At 39.8% G+C, this 18,600-nt stretch overlaps 2 protein-coding genes and 1 non-coding gene across 4 annotated transcripts in view; all 3 read right to left on the reverse strand.

Annotated features, from left to right (window-relative positions):
• Positions 1-250: 250 nt before the first annotated feature.
• Positions 251-3,959, reverse strand: rps13 (ribosomal protein S13). The gene is made up of 6 exons (XM_030731332.1): positions 3,865-3,959; positions 3,321-3,369; positions 3,139-3,217; positions 1,521-1,690; positions 1,186-1,286; positions 251-325 (listed from the first exon to the last, which is right to left on the reverse strand). The coding sequence occupies exons 1-6, from the start codon at positions 3,885-3,887 to the stop codon at positions 292-294; spliced, it is 456 nt and encodes a 151-aa protein (XP_030587192.1). The 5' UTR covers positions 3,888-3,959; the 3' UTR covers positions 251-291.
• Positions 914-1,046, reverse strand: LOC115782409 (small nucleolar RNA SNORA19). Its single transcript, XR_004020147.1, has one exon. It is a non-coding gene; the product is annotated as a small nucleolar RNA SNORA19 (small nucleolar RNA).
• Positions 3,960-7,914: 3,955 nt separating the features above from the next.
• pik3c2a (phosphatidylinositol-4-phosphate 3-kinase, catalytic subunit type 2 alpha) overlaps positions 7,915-18,600 on the reverse strand; it is a 43,492-nt gene continuing 32,806 nt past the window's right edge. The window contains exons 16-32 of one of the 2 annotated variants that reach the window (XM_030731202.1): positions 18,479-18,572; positions 18,230-18,324; positions 17,863-18,043; positions 17,667-17,771; positions 16,727-16,819; positions 15,954-16,083; positions 15,503-15,639; positions 14,031-14,200; positions 13,140-13,296; positions 12,357-12,466; positions 11,600-11,807; positions 11,374-11,498; positions 10,991-11,108; positions 10,834-10,915; positions 10,398-10,504; positions 10,166-10,291; positions 7,915-9,972 (exon numbers count right to left, since the gene is read on the reverse strand). In XM_030731202.1, the coding sequence (XP_030587062.1) occupies positions 9,790-9,972; positions 10,166-10,291; positions 10,398-10,504; positions 10,834-10,915; positions 10,991-11,108; positions 11,374-11,498; positions 11,600-11,807; positions 12,357-12,466; positions 13,140-13,296; positions 14,031-14,200; positions 15,503-15,639; positions 15,954-16,083; positions 16,727-16,819; positions 17,667-17,771; positions 17,863-18,043; positions 18,230-18,324; positions 18,479-18,572 (2,221 nt within the window). In that variant the 3' untranslated portion in view covers positions 7,915-9,789. The remainder of the gene's footprint in view (positions 9,973-10,165; positions 10,292-10,397; positions 10,505-10,833; positions 10,916-10,990; positions 11,109-11,373; positions 11,499-11,599; positions 11,808-12,356; positions 12,467-13,139; positions 13,297-14,030; positions 14,201-15,502; positions 15,640-15,953; positions 16,084-16,726; positions 16,820-17,666; positions 17,772-17,862; positions 18,044-18,229; positions 18,325-18,478; positions 18,573-18,600) is intronic. The other variant, XM_030731201.1, reaches the window with a different exon arrangement.

The raw sequence follows: 18,600 nt of genomic DNA on the forward strand, positions 1-18,600 counted from the left end.
TCTTCCTGCCCGAGATAAAGCAGGAGGATATTGTCATCATATTTACATTTGTTTACATGCAGCTTGTTTCTTGCCCCTGTTCAGTTGTATGTATTTTTGCAGGGTTTTAAAAAAACAAAACAGAAACTGTCTACAACCACTGCTAAACATATTCTTGTTTGCTGAAGGGCAATATTGGATGATACCAATGTTTGGTCTATATGTCAGTGCATCCCTAAATCTTAACATTTAAAAAAGACAACACAAACAATTCCCAATTTAAACTGTTTTATTAATCCAAAAGTGTAGATTTTATGCCACCAGAGCAGAAGCTGTAGAGGACTCACTGTAAACAGAAAGAGACAGACTATTAGTAAATAAAACCCTTCACTAATACATAAATACAAAAAACAAAAACACCATTCATCTGGGCCCTTATGTTCTCTGTAGTGGACACAAAAAAGGTCAAATTGATACCCCCCCCCCCAAAAAAAAAGTTCTTGGGAGGATATGTAAGTAGGGAAAAAACACCAAAACAAAAACACTATAATAGAGCTATAACGAGACCTGAGATTGTAAAGTACAAACATCTTTCTAAGGTCTCACTTTGCAATTTTACATCTGCCTTTGCTGTAGTGTAATATCTGTTTATATTCCAAATGATCTTAATGGCAGCCACATTATAAATTAGACATTTATAATCTGCTTAATAATCCCACATATCCAGACTGCTTCTAATGAAACTACAGCTGGATGCAAAGGACCAACTCATTTTAAAGAAAAATCCCGCTGTCCATCCACACTATACCACTTTGTACCATTTCTGCCTTTCTCATCATTAAAGGGACCAATAATAGTTTGTATGGTTTGGACCAATACATTTTGTGTAAACAAATGTAGGAGAAAACACTTAACATACACAAATGCATAGTTTCACTGTGCGAAGGGGACTGGCAGAGACGGCACCGAGTAGCTGCTCTGCTAATTTACCTCCACCTTTTCTCTAGCACAACAGAAATATCACTGTTCCTAATAAACAATGAGGAGCAGGACAATGAATTGTGCATTTTTCATGTATACAAGTGCAACAACTAATGGTGTTGTAATATAAAAACTGACTACCATTTGTTACAATTTGGACAATAACAGGCAACTGATCCAATCCAAACACATGAAAAGCTTCCCAAAGGCACAGGAGATACGTACTACTTCCAGTTGGGGGCCAGTACTCTCTTGGTCTTGTAGTAACGGGCCAGTCTGTGGATCCTGCTCTCAATGAGGATCAGGCGGAACTTGGCATCCTTGTCCTAATAATATAGCAACAATGTAATGGGAATGAAGTGGATTATGTTTTAATTGCTTGCATTCACAAAAAAGAAAAACACTATTTAATGACAACAGCAAAACTTGAATTTTTAGCTGAGTTGTCCCCTGAATTTTAATACACTGCAGAGAGAGAGAAAAAAAAAAACAAAAAAAAAAACGCTGCTACCCCAACTTTAGGTTCTATGGTCCCAGTATTTTGGCCCAGGTTGCTGTACCTTTCTGTTTCTCTCCAGATGCTTCCTGACCGCCACAGCCTTCTTGATGAGGTGGTAGAGATCCTCAGGCAGGTCAGGGGCCAGGCCCTTGGACTTGAGGATTCTCAGAATTTTGTTGCCAGTGACAAAACGTACTTGGGCAACACCGTGCGAGTCCCTAAGAATCACACCTAGAAAAAGCAATAAACAAAAATTATATTTTTCCCCTGAAATAAAATTTTGCATAAATCTGTCATGACAGGTATTTTTGTTTGTCACTAAAAACCTATATCCTTTGATTACTGATAACTCTGATCCTGTAGTGCAAACAGTCTTTGTGGGTTTGCTTCTCCAAAGGTTTTAATCTGAAATTAGATTATTTCAAATTCTGTTGGGCCTCGAGGCCTGTAGCAATCACCCCAAGTCAAACTGTAAAACATCTGTGCCCATCAAGTAAATAAAGAGTTACTGGGAACATTTTTACCTAGTATATGCTGTCTTTTCTTTACTCACAATGCATGTTTAGTAAAAATTTGCAATTACTAGATTAAGCTCTATTCAGTTCTGTGGGACCTTTTCACTTATAAGTGCACCCAGTCTTACATCTCTGGTTTACACTGCACTGACACTCATAACACAGGCTGTGACATAGCTATACAGGCAGCGCCAAGGTTAAGAATTGCTGAATTAAACATTTGTGCTAGTTGTTCAGCAATGTAGGGGAAACATGTTCACCTAACATCCCCAGCTCGAGACTGGGAGGAGAGACAAAGAAGCACATCTAGCATAACAGTCTCTGCCAAATCAAATATGTGGATGCATCTGATATTTTAGTCAATATTTGACAGGATTAATATGCAGACTTTGAAAAAAAAAATCCATAGACATAACTGGAGTTTCCTTTGAACAGAGAATTAAAAAAAAAAAAAATGTAATTAGAATTTACCTGAAAAGTAACTGAACAAAACACAACACAGCCTGGCAGGAAGTGAATTGTGAAAGGAAACTGATGTACCACTGTTAGACAAAATGTGGGTCAATTCTTATCTTGTTTTACTAATCACTGGGAGCCAAAATCCATCCATTGTCTACCACTTATCCTTTTCAGTGTTGGGCTTTGGGGGCCTATCCTAGGTGCCATAGGGCGAGAGGCAGGGTACACACTGGACAGGTTCCCAGTCTGTCACAGGGCTAACACAGAGACAACCATTCATACCACGGACAATTAAGAATCACCAGTTAACCTAAACCCACTAACTAACATGTCTTTGGACTCTGGGAGGAAGCCACCTGGAGAGAATCCATGGAGACATGGGAAGAAGATGCAAACTGCACAGAATTCAAACCCAGGACCTTCCTGCTGCAAGGTAACAGTGCTAACCACTGCCCTACCCACGAGCCAAAATTGCAAGTGGAAGTAATTATTTGATTAATTGCACAGCCCTACTTGATACATAATATGGTCAATCTTTAGAGTTAATGAATGGATTCAAAACATGTGACACTGTTTCAGAGAAATAAAAATTAAGTAATTCTGAGAAGCCAATAATCCACAAAGTCAACTGTCCACTATCTGTGATCAGACTCAGCATCTGTATCTTGCAGGTAAGAAACTACACGCATGCATGTTATCACTTACCAATCTGAGAAGGAGTCAGACCCTTTTTGGCCAGCTTAAAGATCTGCTCTTTGACATCATCAGATGTGAGCTTCAGCCACTATAAAGGTGAGGGCGGATACGGAATTAAAACAAAGGACGTTTGCTTCAAAAAATCTGCATCAATCATTATGCTTATGTGAAATTATGATCTGTGTACTCACAGTGGGAACACTGCGCCTGTAAGGCAGAGCTGACTGGGACAAGCCCTTACTGTACGCGAGGAAGAAATAAAAAGACGTTAGTAGTTATTAGGACTAAACAGTTTGGTTTGAAATATAAAACAGCAATCGTTATATCAACACGTAGAGAAAAAAAAAACGGCAGGCCGGCTAATGATCGCCTCATGCTCGTTTTCATGAACCTTGACACAATGATTAAGTTACAGTGGCTTCACTTGACTAAAAAACGAAGAAATGTCTGCGTCTTTAACTTTGCAATTCATATATTTTACGTAACACAATTTACATCTCAGAGAGTTAAAATCGTTGTGAGGCGCAAATGTGCTAATGTGGCTAACGCGAGCTAACTGAAGGAGGATGACGGGCTGGCCGTGTATCTCTGAGTTAATTTCTCAGTTTATGGCTGAATTTCAGACCTTATTTTTTGTCCCCAACCATCCATTACATGTTTACACACTGCATCATGGAACTAAAACCTATCAACAGGAACAAAATATCAATTTTTAAGGGTAAAAAGAGAGCTCACCCGGGAGCGTGCATGCGACCCATGATGGCGGTAGAGGAAGAGAGGCCGCACACGCGACAGAAAATGGTATTTTGCGCCTGCGTCGGAAATGACGCGATGACGCAGACCGGAGCTTTGTTGACGCTGTCTGAAATTGGACCCGCGCTCGGTTGGTTGTTAATTTCAAGCCATATTTCCCGATAAGTGCCACTAAAGTCTGCTAAATCCCTCATTCGTCTTCAGTATAACTGAATACTTCAGTATGTAATAGCTGAATTCCGTCGAGGCGCAATGAACATTTGATTAGTATTTGCTGAACAATAATACCGGGTATGTGATGCTAAATTCTATAATGCTGAACTTTTATATATGCAAGTTAAAACTTGAAGAGGTTGGCTACTGACCTTTGAGTTGAATTTATGGACACCAAGCTCCGTGTACATAAGGATTTGACATAAAATGCTTACAAAACCTGCAGAAATACAGGTATTTCTCACCCAGCTGCAGTTACAGCACTGTGTAAAAGTCTTGAGCCACCCCTCATTTCTTCACATTTCATTAGGAAAATGGGTGCAACAATTTAATGAAACACGCAAAAAAAACCAACCAAACAAACAAAAAAAACACATGGAAGTACAGTTTAGATAGTAAAAACAGAGCTTGTACAATAATGAGCTTGAAAGTCATTGTACATTCAAAGTTCTTTGGATGCTGGCTGCCTTTTGTTCTGTTCTCTGTCAAGATAATCCCACACTGCTTCAATAATATTGAGGTCCAAGGTCTGGGGAGGACAATCCATGACCAGTGGTGCTCCATTTTTGTGTGTGTGTTTTATCTAGCTATGCTTTTACTACACTGGTAGTGTGTTTGGGATCAGTGCTGTATCCCATGGTGGATCAAAATCTGATGGTGCCTTTGCATTCATGATGCCAACATTTTGACAAGATCCCGAACACCACTGATTAGAATGCCGCCCCAAACCATGACAGAGGCTCCACCATGTTTTACAGATGGCTCACTGTTGTACCTCTCTCCTGACCTCTTCCATACATACAGTGGCTTGCAAAAGTATTCATACCCCTTGAACTTTTCCATATTTTGTCACATTACAACCACAAACATAAATATATTTCACTGGAATTTAACGTGAAAGACCAACACAAAGTGGTATACAATTGTGAAGTGGAAAGAAAATTTTACATGATTCAAAACATTTTTTACAAATAAAAAACTGAAAAGTGTCAATACTTTGTGGAACCACCTTTTGCTGCAGTTACAGCTGCAAGTCTTTTAGGGTATGTCTCCACCAGCTTTGCACATCTAGTGACAGAAATTTTTGCCCATTCTTCTTTGCAAAACAGCTCAAGCTCAGTCAGATTAGATGGAGAGCATCTGTGAACAGCAGTTTTCAGATCTTGCCACAAATTCTGGATTGGGTTTAGGTCTGGACTTTGACTGGGCCATTCTAACACATGAATATGTTTGGTTTTAAACCATTCCATTGTAGCCCTGGCTTTATGTTTAGGGTCGTTGTCCTGCTGGAAGGTGAACCTCCGCTCCAGTCTCAAGTCTTTTGCAGACTCCAACAGGTTTTCTTCCAAGATTGCCCTGTATTTGGCTCCATCCATCTTCCCATCAACTCTGACCAACTTCCCTGTCCCTGCTGAAGAGAAGCAGCCCCAGAGCATGATGCTGCCACCACCATATTTGACAGTGGGGATGGTGTGTTCAGAGTGATGTGCAGTGTTAATTCTCCGCCACACATAGCATTTTGCATTTTGGTCAAAAAGTTCAATTTTGGTCTCCTCTGACCAAAGCACCTTGTTCCACATGTTTGCTGTGTCCCCAACATGGCTTCTGGCAAACTGCAAACGGGACTTTTTATGGTTTTCTTTTAACAATGGCTTTCTTCTTGCCACTCTTCCATAAAGACCACATTTGTGCAGTGCACGACTAATAGTTGTCCTGTGGACAGATTCCCCCACCTGAGCTGTGGATCTCTGCATTTGGTCCAGAGTCACCATGGGCCTCTTGGCTGCATCTCTGATCAGTGCTCTCCTTGTTCAGCCTGTAAGTTTAGGTGGACGGCCTTGTCTTGGTAGGTTTACAGTTGTGCCGTACTCTTTCCATTTCAGGATAATGGATTGAACAGTGCTCCGTGAGATGTTCAAAGCTTGGGAAATCTTTTTATAGCCTAAGCCTGCTTTAAACTTCTCCACAACCTTATTCCTGACCTGTCTGGTGTGTTCTTTGGACTTCATGATGCTGTTTACTCCCCAATATTCTCTTAACCAACATCTGAGGCCGTCACAGAGCAGCTGTATTTGTACTGAGATTAGATTACACACAGGTGGACTCTTTTTAGTCATTAGCAGTCATCAGGCAACTTGGTTGCACTCAGAGAAAAGGGGGCTGAATACTTTTGCACACTGCACTTTTCAGTTTTTTTTTTTTTTTTGGCCACAGCACCTTTTCTTGGCAGTGGAGAGAGACAGGAAATGCGGGAAAGATACAGGGGAAGACACGCGGGCAAATTGGCAACAGGCCAGGACTCGAACCCGCGCCGCCCACACCGCAACGCGGCATATGTATGTAGTCGCCAGCTTCACCACAATTGTATACCACTTTGTGTTGGTCTTTCACATTAAATTCCAGTGAAATATATTTATGTTTGTGGTTGTAATGTGACAAAATATGGAAAAGTTCAAGGGGTATGAATACTTTTGCAAGCCACTGTACATACAACTCTACATTATGTTATAGGAAATTATTAATGATAATCCTCAACAGTTGTAATCTATCTGTTCTTTCTTGCTGGCTTTCCGTGGTAAAATACGAATCCATTAAATTCAATTTATTTTCAATTCATCTTGCACTTTAATTTGCTCAATATTAAACTTTAGTGTTTTATTCATTTTATTTGATTTGTAGCTTAAAAGAAAACAACCCCCAAAAAACTTTAATTTTCTTTTCTTTTTTCTCCTTTTTTTCTTGAAAGAAATCCTGACCAGACACAAAGGCTGAGATGGAGGACCAAACAGCGACATGTTCACCCAGACTGCTCAAGTTCCTGAACAACTCTGACAATCCCAGGAAAAGTTGAGTTTATTTTCTCCAAGGCTGAACATGCAGACTGAAGGCTGCTTTCAGGACATGGAGAGAGGTACCAAGAACACAGGTGTGCACATCTTGAGCACAGCAGAGAAGAAGGTGAGCATTGAGAGTGATTTTTGAACCAAGGACTTTAAGTGTTGTCCTTGCTGAGGATTTATTTTATAGAAAATGGACACAAAAACCCCGTTCTTGGACACAGATTCACTTAGCTGCCGTTTAAAATCTTCATCAGAACACACACTTCTCATGGTGCTTTGCACAATGTTTGCTCCTCATTGTCTTTGAAAAGCAAGAGCTAACAAAACAAATCCAGTGAATGCACTTTTATCTGTAAGTTTGCCACATCCCAGCACATTAAATGCTCTTCTGTCAGATGCTGCTGGTGCGCCAGTTACGCACAGTCTTTTTTGGTGTCTAATAAAATAGAGGAATGTTTAAGATTAAATGTACCAGTTCTAAAGTGTATCAGTTTTGTTGTTTACTAAGTACAGATTTGAACAAAGATGAAGAATTTTTTGAACAAATGCTGGAAAGGTTGTAATTGTCTAGAAATATATTTTAATGCATATTAAGTAAAATTAATGAGTTAACGTCAAAGTAACTGCCTGTTAATGGTAATATAAACAGGACTTTCCATTTTACTATTGTACAAAAAATATACTGTAAATAAATGGAAATTTCAGTTTTAGAGTTGATGGAAGTGTCTGTAAATAGTACCGAGGATATACTGTAAATCTACAGAATTTTCTGTTTTACAATTTAGAGAAAAGTCCATGAAGTTTCTGTAGAAAAACGCAAAATGTCCTGGCAGAAAATTACCAGGACATTTTCCATTTTTTTTTTAACAAAGTTTTTCTTATTGTATGTAACTTATGTGGGTAAAACTAAATTGAACAGCATCAGTATGCAAATTTGTGCAATTTACCTTCAAACAAATTTCACACACAGACCACAATCTGACAGCTTTGTTCCAAAAACATTTAATTTGCTTTAAGAAAGAGGGATTACAGTACACACTGATCCATTCGGGCAAGAGGTCACCAATTAGGAATAAATAACTGGCCATGTTAATACAAACTCCGCTTCCTTTCTTTGTACAGCTGCTAAAAGAGTGGATCAAGCCACTACTAATCATAACGTGACTTTGTCTTGCAGATCTTTAAAAACCTTTTTAGATACATTTATCTTAATTTCTTTATTAAACATTAACAACAACTTTAGATTCATAGTTAGCAAGTAGAGAGGAAAGCAGCTAATCTTGTGCTCAGGATCTTGTTCCCTTTTTGTGAAGATGCTTTAAAAGTTAAAGTTGCCTTTTCAGTATCTGATCTGTCATTTTGCCAGAGCATTCCCTCAATTAAATGTCATAAAACCTGACCGGTTCTGGACTTCACTGGCAGTTATTACCATCCAGTGACTTTATCGTGGCATCACCACACCAGTATTAGGCACTAGGAGTGAGTGTAGCATTGCTGCCTAAAGATGAAACCGCCTCAAGTCCAGACTCCAGCAGCAACTCAGTTCCTGACTTGTGGCTTTGAACCACCTGAAGGAAACACTGAACAGACTACCGATCAGCGTCTTTAGGCAATCATAATCTTCAACCAGAGCATGTTCTGAAGCTTATGATACAAATTCCCCTTTAAGGTGTGCTGTGTGAAAACAGTCAAGTAATACCAAGAGAGAGAGACCTAGTAGTGTGCATTTAGTGGCATTCCACTGTCACAAAAAAGGTTGTGGTCCCAAACTGGACCTATTCTGGAAGAACTATGGATATAGCTTTATAGAATATAGATTTTTCTTTAATAAGGACATCACATTGCTAATAAAATATATCTTCTAATAAGGCCAAGTTGAGCATTTAAAAGAAATTGCGAGCACAAACAAAGGCACCCTGATCAGCTCCCTATTTGGGAGTGTGGTTTGATTTACTGTCCTTTTCATTACTTTTGGCACATTTTTGGGGAATATTAAGGTCACGGTTGATTTCCTGGAACTCTGCTCTACCCAGAGGTATCTGCTACAAAGCAGAAAACCTCGATGCCTCTTATTTGTCTATATAGAAAATAAACAAGGAAAATGTAAAAATGAGCCCCCTTTCTATAACCTAAAAAATAAATGTGTCAGCCTATATATACTCTTCTGAAAGTAAGCCATTTTGGTCCTCTAATATCAAAATGTACAAAACATTACAGCTCTTTGTTACACCGAGACAAAAGAAGGAGATTGTTTGTCACAAAAACAATCATGATCAGCTGCAGAGGGGGAGGGAGAAAAACAAAGGTAGTCAAGAATGAAGAGCAGGCTCCCCTTTGAGGGTCTGTGAATTAGCCCAAATGATCGCCCTTTGAGGGTGTGTCTGAAAGAGTTTTCATGCATTCATGTCATATGGGAATAACCTCTGGAGCAACATAATCACATGCAATCTCATGATAAAATTCTGAATATTGTTAGTGGTACATGTTTGTCAGCAGTGAGAATGTAAGTATTCCTCTTATGAATTATAAAGAATACTAATTAGAACACGATTCGTGTGGAAGAAATTGTCAATTTGGTTTAATAGATTTGAAAGTGAAATATTGCTGCTTATACTCCATAATTTGAATAGTTGGAAATCCACCCATGAGAGAGAGAGAAAAAAAAAAAAACAGGTTCCATCTCCAGTCCACTTTAGCTAGAGTAGTAGTTGTAATGAACTGAAAGCTGAGGTGACCAGTATTTTCAAGTAAGGCCGCATCTCCTGCATTTCCCATATGATTTGAATGCAGCGTTTTTTTTACGTGGAGAGGCAGAGGCAGAGTCACTGTTGCTTCAGGAGAGGGAGGCAAGGGTTTAGAAGTAGGGAACGGCCGTAAGTTTGTACCACTTGACCGTCTCCTTGCTGAGGTCAAAGTCTTTGAGTCTGAGCGTAATGCCACCCAGGAAGTAGTTCTCACGCAGCGACTCAGCACTGAGCACGCTCAGTTGCAGCTCCCGAAGACCCAGGGTTTCTTTGCTGTAGCCACTGTAAACCAGCTGTGGAAGAAGAGGATGGAAAAGTTAGTAAAGTGAGTCTGTTTAGGTAGCTGACCATGGAGTTCCAGGATTTGAATGTCCCAGGACTGCATTTTCATATCAAAATATAAGGCATCTCTATCATTATTGCATTCCTGGTTCTCAAGAATATCGTGCTAAATAATAAATATAGGCTATCATAGTATTTTCTAACCATCTCATTGAAGGTAGGGTTTCTGGTTTTCCTTGAGATCTTTGTCTTGCGTTTGGAAGTCTTGTGTGGATCCGGAAGCAGGTAAGTTTTCACATACGGGTTGGGATCTGTTCCATCTTCAGAAACCTGGCAGGAAGGAGATGGATCAGGGATAGAGAAACAGAATAAGAATGAAACGGCATAAATGATCAAAACAGTATTTTAAGATGTGCATTGAATCCTTGCTGTTTACCAGGTCCCTGATGTGCATCACCATGATGAAGAGAGTACTATTCCTGTACGAGATTGAGAGCTTCACTTCTCCTTCCACCCGACCAGAAGTGGGACTCAGTGGAGGCTCTGCAACAGCCGCACAAACACTCTCATGCGTAACTTGAATAACATACTAACACAAATTGTTTAATAGGTGTACAGACCAAAACCAAACACTGCATTGCTTCGGTTTCTCTTGTCTCACTAGTGGATATATAGCATTAAATATTTTTGTCCACAAACACCCCCCCAACAGGGTGGCTTAAAGAATTGCCAAATAATAACTTAGAGATGTTTACTGACATTGCTTGGCTTAATGATGCAAGAGGGAACACAGTAATAGAAGCGAAACCAGGCACAGTGTCTAGAGAATGACAAATACTTCAGGAATGAGAATGAAAAATGAAAGTATTTACCGAGTGCTTTGGGCATGGCATCGACACCTTCTGTCTTGTCATCCCTCGCAATTGGATGAAAGAAGGTGTAAATCAGGTCACACTAGAAGAAGACAACACAAATCAATCAACTATTCCTAATTACTATTATTCCAGTATACTGTGTGTTTGTGTGTACCTGGGTGACCTCTGTGGAGCTTCTCATCAGGTTGTGGACATAGTTGTTGAGCTCCAGCTTCCTCTTGGCTGCTACTTCTTTAATTTGGCTCCGGCCAAGCACCATTTTGCTAGGAAAACTAGAGATAAAGAAAGGAAAAGTATGTTTAACTGATCTACTTTATAGAATCTAATGGAACATTCAGGCATCTGCTCACAAGGCTGATTACAAAAAGCACCAATTGATTGTTTGGCTTACAGCAGGATGGCATTTTGGGAGTATTAGCAGAAGATTATTATCTCCAAAATATGATAATTACCTGGCCAGCTGACTATATTACAGTTTTCTAAAAAGATGATAACATTATTGGATAAGAAGTGATTAAGGAAGAAGTGATGGACTACCTTGGCAGCTTCCAGAGAGGGAAGAGGATGGTCAGTTTATTATGGAGCTCCTGAAATTCATCAAAAGTGCGGAAGACAAACTGTGGCTCATTCTGACCTTCCCTCAGGAGTCTTACCACGTACGTCTGCACAGAGAGAACAAAAAGTCAGTTCAGAGTCCGGGGAAATCCAGATGTGGGCCGAAAAATTGAAATGGAAGACAAAATGAGACTTTAGTGGGACTCACATAGTGTTTGTCTGGGTTGTATCTCTTCTGAAAGGAGAAGATGGAGGCGTGGATGATGCGTCCCTCTTGTTTCAGAGTGTATGTCTTTGGGGAGAAAGAGAGGATTGGCTCATCATTGGCCGGCAGGCCAGAGAATCGGAGCTGGGCGAGGTTGTGGATGAAGAAGTTGAACTTGGTGGCCACACTTCCCAGACTGGACTCTATAAGCCTGGGGCATATAGAAAAAGATGAGGGGGGGAGAGGTAAAAGTAGAAAACATAGGAGGAAATTTTCATTAGATGAGGTGGAAATGAAATAACATTTTTAACATGGGAAAAACACAAAGTGTCAATATGTGCTTTTGACTTTTAGGTCATTTAAAGAAATAAACATTTAAAGCCGATTTCCTGTCAACAAGTGTGGGTTCAATCCAGCCTGACTGGTCTCTCAAAAACCCCAGCATGCCTGGTTCTGTTTGTACTTTGTGTTTTGTTGTATTGTGAGATGGCACCCCCTGTATTCCTTTAAGCCTGTACTGCCACCTGGTGGATTTTGAGTGTCTGACAGCATAAACCATACTCAAAATAACTGGTTACAATAACAGCGGTGTACAGCGGAATAAATCAGAAAAAAAGTTTTGAGGTCATAAAAAATTTGGGAAATTACATAAAAACATTTCACAGAATTTAAAGGAAGATTGCTTTGAGTGCTTTTTTTCTGCTCTGGACTAGAAGAGAGAATAGTTTTGATCAGTGCTGAGACAACTTAACACATTTACCTGGTGAAGAAGATGGTGGCCTCAGCATCTGTGTTGTGGGGCTGGAGTGCATCAAACACATACTTTAGATCTTGAGAGCCGGTCAGCTCTGGAAGACCTGATGACATCATCTATAACAAAGAGACACACGCCCAATGCTTGAGGAGAAGAGCATTTGTTGATTTTGAGTTATTTAAAGTAACTTCGTTTTCTGCTTTCCTCTTCATCCTCTTCTGCTTTATTAATTTCTTACTCTTCCTTTTGTAACCCTGCTGTGTGGTCATTTTGGAAGATGCGGTTATTGGTGCTGTTGAATTGCACTGACAGGTATATCTACTATTTTGTCTACCCCATATATATGAGTAAGGTCAGGCAAAGAATCAACATAATTCAATGCAGTTCAATGAAAATCCTGCAAAAAATAACTTTCCCATTTGGAAATACAATAAACAAGGAGCTATTCTTTTAAGAACAGCGTCTGTAAATTTATTCCATAAACACACATTTTGCGGACAGAGAAGCACTGATTTATTATGCATGCTCTTTGTTTGCATATCTTGTTATTCTGGCTCTTGCAGGTGTAAAAGAAAACAAGTCGAAAGCTGCAAAAATGAGGCCAAAACCACTAAGAGGGACAGATAAAGATAGAAGGTAAACGGCACGGTCAGCAGTGTAAAAGTACCAGAACAAAACTCTTTCTACCATCTATGTGCGTATAAACAACTACTGTGCTATGCACACACGTGTGTATCTGGTTAATGTCTGTATGCATGTGTGTTTACTTTTGTGCATGTTTTCTCTCACCAGTGACAACAAGTTAAGGAAAAGGCCGGAGTTCTTGCGGATGAGGTTGTAGGCCTGGCAACACAGGTCCACAAACAGCTGGAAGCGACTGGTGGGGCGCTCGCCTCCGTTGATGACGTATGCCATGTCAGAGGTCAGAACAAATGGAGCTCGGTCTCTGATGGGAAAGAAGGGTGGAGATCAGATTTAACATCAGCTTCTGATGAGAGTTAGCCAAGAAGTGAAGAGGAAAAAGTTTGTTGATTGAAGGTCACTCGTTTAAAATCTCTGGGAAAAACATGGCTCAAGCTGATTTCCTCCCCTTCCTGAAACACTAAAAAAAGAGCGAGTATTTACAAATTTAATACAAAGTCTCTAAACATTTCAGCAAGAAAATGTCCCAAGGCCAAAAATAGAAGACTGGAGTTGTAACGGAGCCAACCTGGACAGCATGTGAATATCTCAGTTAAGAATCAGGTCACGTCTGAAAACACGATGAAAGGCATCATCCTCTGCTCCAGAAAACTGAAGGCCATTTGAGTACAGGGCTGTATCCTAATATATCACTATCCAGAAAGTCCTCATTAGAGTAGATATTTAATTTTTTCCATCTCAGCTTCGGGGCCTAACATATCTTTCATCCATAAAAGTGATGATTACGATTAAAATCCTCACAAATCTGTTCTTGAGTGACACAAAAAAAAAAAACCCCACCAATCCATCCGTGCAGCCACGCATCTTCTTCCACTTATCTAACTCAGGGTCACTGGGGGGGGGACCCCTGGGAACTATGCGTGCTCCAAGTACAGAGGGTTAAAATCAATCACATCACTATGGTACGCTCTTCACCTTCAAAACCTGACAAGCAATTTCACACTTACATAAATGATACACGTGTAATTTTATTATCACCTTTTGAAGCTGCCAAACATCTGGGCATGACCCAGGAATTTGCCAAAGTCGATGTGAAACATGTGACCAGTGGAGCGCAGCATGATATTATCATTATGGCGATCACAGATGCCGAGTACGTAGGTTGCAACACAGCATCCAGCACAGGAGTAGATGAAGTTCTCCGAAGCCTAGAAAGATAAAGATGAGAGAAAGAGATATTTTAAGGCTGGCCAAATAGTGTGAGCTGCAATGGAATTACTGACAAAATTTTAAAGGTCACGTGTTTGAACGTCAAACAGTCTGACAAGTGCTATAACTTTCATGAGAATCAGTGCAACCATCTGGGCCTTTTTTTTTTTGGCCACAGCAGCTTTTATCAGCAGTGGAGAGAGACAGGAAATGGGGGAAAGATACAGGGGAAGACACGCAGGCAAATTGGCGACAGGCCAGGACTCGAACCCGCGCCACCCGCACCGCAACGCGGCATGTGTATGTGGTCGCCAGCTTCACCACTAAGCCACCCGGGCCTCTTATTCGAACCTTACATCATAAGAAATTAAAAAAGAGCTCAGTTAAAATATTTAGAGAAAAAAAAAGAAAACAAAAGAGAGAAGAGGAGGAAAAAAACACAAGTAAAATGTGCAAGAAATGCTTCGTAATAATGAGCGTCAGCCATAATTGAGCTGATTCTTACTTTTTTATTTTATTTTTTTTAGCAAAATTTAAAAAATTTGTAAAAAAAAAAAAAAAAAAGTCAAACATTGAAAATCTGTCTGCAGAATTCTGTAGTCTTTTGCACCCATTGAATACTCAGAATTTGCCGATAAATAAGGAGTAGTGGTTGAAGCTAAAATCAATGTACAGTATTTCTTGAAAATTTCTGAAATTCATCAAATTCTGCTGACTCTCAGTCTGATACTGAGCCGACTGTCATCTTTGACGACAGCAGAGCTAATAACAAAATTATTATTAGATTTTTGACATCAGCGACAACAACTGTGTATCTGGAGCTGTAATTCTGCAGCTATTCTCCTTTAAACCACCCTCCCCAACCTGCAGGACATTTACACCAAGCAGTGCAGGCTGAGGGCCATGAAGATCCTAAAACAGCCCAGCCACCCCGGACACTCTCTCTTCTCCCTGCTCCCATCAGGCCGGCGTTACCGCTGCCTGAGGGCTAAGACTGAAAGGTTGAAGAAGAGTTTTTACCCACAAGCCATCCGTCTGCTCAACTCTGAGCCCTAACTGGACCATTATTGCACAATGTAAATATTATAATTTATAAAAGTGTGTATAGTGTATAGTATATAGAGTATAGAGTATAGTGTATAGTGTGAATTACTTTTTTTTTATTTTTATTCTTCTTATTTATATGTGTGTGTATATATGGTTGCAGGTACAAAATACATTTCACTGTGCATTGTACTGTGTATAACTGTGCATGTGACAAATAAACACTATCTTATCTTAATCTTAAATGTGTGTTGTACCTTCTCATACTCGTCCTCAGCAGGGTTGTACTTGCGAAGCCATTCTGCCAGCGGTTTGTCCTTAAATGATCCTGTCACGCCGTACTCCACCTGGATCTTTCTGAGGGTGTCAGAAAAAGGCACCAACTCCACCATACCTACACAACAGCAAACCTTCCATTAACATTACAGAATTTTTTTCTGAATATCAAACTTGCATATCCTTTGAATAGAACAACATTGCTTTCATTGTTTTCTAATTGGTTTACCCAACAATTTGGCTACATGGCAGGTATGATTTCTGTCAGTGCCAACTGGTAGCACCTGAATACTAATAAAATCTGTTCTGCCATTTAAGAATAAACAGAAATAAAGGTGTAGGAGTGTTTTTACTGTACGTCTGTGCTCGCTTCATAGACTGATATCAAAAAGCCGACTGATGAGTGCGCGTCTTTACGGGTTTTCCAGTTACCTTTGTCCTTGCCAGTGGAGATACATTTGAAATTGACTATGCGGAGGTCCAGCCCCTCCTGCAGCCAGATACGGTCCATGATGCGAATCATCTGCAGAGCCAGCATATCCTGCCTCAGGTCCTCTCCCACCTAAAACATGTAATAAATATTACACAAAGACAGAGGTAGTTTATTCAGACACGCTGAGCTTTCAATAAAACTGACACAGGAAATCTTTTCTACTTCATGAATATTTCTTTACAAAATTTGGCAATCAAAAACTGCTCAGCACTATATTTCGCTATAGTTCAGTATGGTTTTAAATATCTAGCACAGTTTGATATAGTAAGCGCACTATGCATAAAGAGCCATTACATTTTATTTTGGCCTGTTTTATTAAGACACTTCAATTATTAAGCCATTTGCTCTACTGATACTTTTTTTTCCTCTATTGTGACATTTAATTTTATTAAACTAAATTATTTATTGAGATTTTTAATTTCTGTAAAAATGGCACTGCGCTCCTTTATTCCATTAAGCCACTTTATTTTGTATTTGTGAAGTAAAACATCTATCAACTACCAGTTGGTTTAAACTTCAGCCACCAGGGGGCGCAGCTGTCAGATGAAAAATATGCAAACAACAGTTGGTTACAACATGCCTGTGAGTTCCTGTTATCCACTTGCCAGATTACACCCACAGAACACCCACATGAAAGATACACAATAACCTGTTTTCAGGTACTGTCTGAATTACTGACCAGTGTGCGAGTGTGTGTCTGTGTATACAGTACCTTGAACATAACATTTATCTCTTCTCCCAGTGGGTCAGCATTGACCAATGCCAGCTTGAGGGGAACAGCATTGGAGCTGAAGAAGGAACAGGCCTACACACAAACAGCAATATCATCTGCATTACATCACACTGTGACACAGAAACCTCAAAGAAACAGTGTTTTTTTTTAAATCAATTTCTCTACTTTTGATTTATTCAAGGATGGCTTTAAACTTGTTTGCTACCAGAAAACACAGCCTGTGATCATTTTCTGAAATGTTGCCATCCAGTAACTTCAGCAGGATTAAAAAAAAAAGAGGATTGATTTTCACTAATGTGCTTGAAAAGAAGTTCTGCACTTCATCAAAGCACAACATGAACTCTGTACAGTAGGGCATTTTGTTCTTGCTGCAGTCAGGAGGATATAAAATGTTAACGAGGGCCACACTTTGACAGCCACGGATGTAAAATGTAAGAGATTTATATTTAATAACCAATTAAACTATAACTGGCTCTATAAAGTCTAAAATCTGCAGACAGAAGCAGGCAGGATGATTCACCAGATGTAATCCTTTGTGTCTGGTTTCTCACAGTTCCCTTTGTGCCAAGCAGCGATCCTCCTCTTACTTAAGAGAATATAACACAGAGGTTACAAATATATTTCCGGGGATCTCATTAACTGATAACTATCTTTATAATATTTGAGAATATTTGTGCATGTGTTTTATATTTTGTGAAGTTGTAGCTTAACAAGCTCATTTCCTCAGTGGTTTGAACCTCAGATGTCCCAGAAAGACCATGTGGTTGTTCATTTTTCCAGTCTAAAATTTCAGCTGAGGTTTTCTTTTTCTCTTGCTCTTTGTTTAGTTCCATTAAATGATAATCTTTTTTATTCACTACTGTTAATCTTTTTGTCAATCAAAAAGATTAACAGTATGGCCTGTGTGTTTGTGTGTTACCTTAATGTTGAGCTCCTTGGCCACTAGACTTGGGCTGAGGGGCAGTCGGCAGCTGTTCCTCTGGAAAAAGTTCTGAACGTTTTCAAGGCCCTCCTGGAGTGCAACCTAACAAAAACACATATACAGATGTAAATACACATACACATTTAGAAACACATATTTGGCCTTTAACGCATGCACACACGCACAAACAAACCTGTCTTGTAGATCCCCCGGCCTGTCTGACCCTCTCGGCCACGGCTCCCAGTAGCGTGACCAGGTGCGTCTGTTTCTCCAGCTCCGCCCTCAGCTTAGCTCCACACAGACACAGCAGGGCACCCAGCACCCGCTCATAGCGCTGCCCCCAGGCAGGATCTTGCACAGCATCCTTTAGCAGCCTGCAGCCATTGTATATTTGATGACCATCACTTCTTAAAATATATTTTCTTCTCATCATATGTCCTTAAAGCCTGTTGATTCAATTTAGCATCTATAGCAATTTTTTCCCCTAACATTTAATTGTATGCATTTGGAAAAACTATGTCAGCTGATTTGATGTTATTTCACTGCTGCTACTGACTCACCAATAGAGGTAGTGTGCTATGTTTATGTTGCCCTGTGCTCTGGACAACAAGAACATGACGAGGGCATTTTTCAGGTGACATTCAAACTTTAAGGCCTGGAGGGCACATGAGAAAAAAGACAAGCTTGAATTGTAACTGGAGGAATTGTGAGTGAGTACATAGAAAAATTTTATTAGCAAGTGAATAAATATCTTTAAAGTGGATATAAAGTACATATTTTAGTGTTGATGTTTGTATGTGTAGCTATACCTGTACAAGCTGTGGCAGGTAGTCAGCCAGCTCATCGTCGCTGCTCTTCTCAATCCAACTAACAGCCACACTTCTCACCTCAGTATCGGCAAACCTACACAAACATACATTGCAATAAGAAC

This window comes from Archocentrus centrarchus, chromosome 6 (genome assembly GCF_007364275.1).
Source record: "Archocentrus centrarchus isolate MPI-CPG fArcCen1 chromosome 6, fArcCen1, whole genome shotgun sequence".
Lineage (NCBI taxonomy): Eukaryota > Metazoa > Chordata > Actinopteri > Cichliformes > Cichlidae > Archocentrus > Archocentrus centrarchus.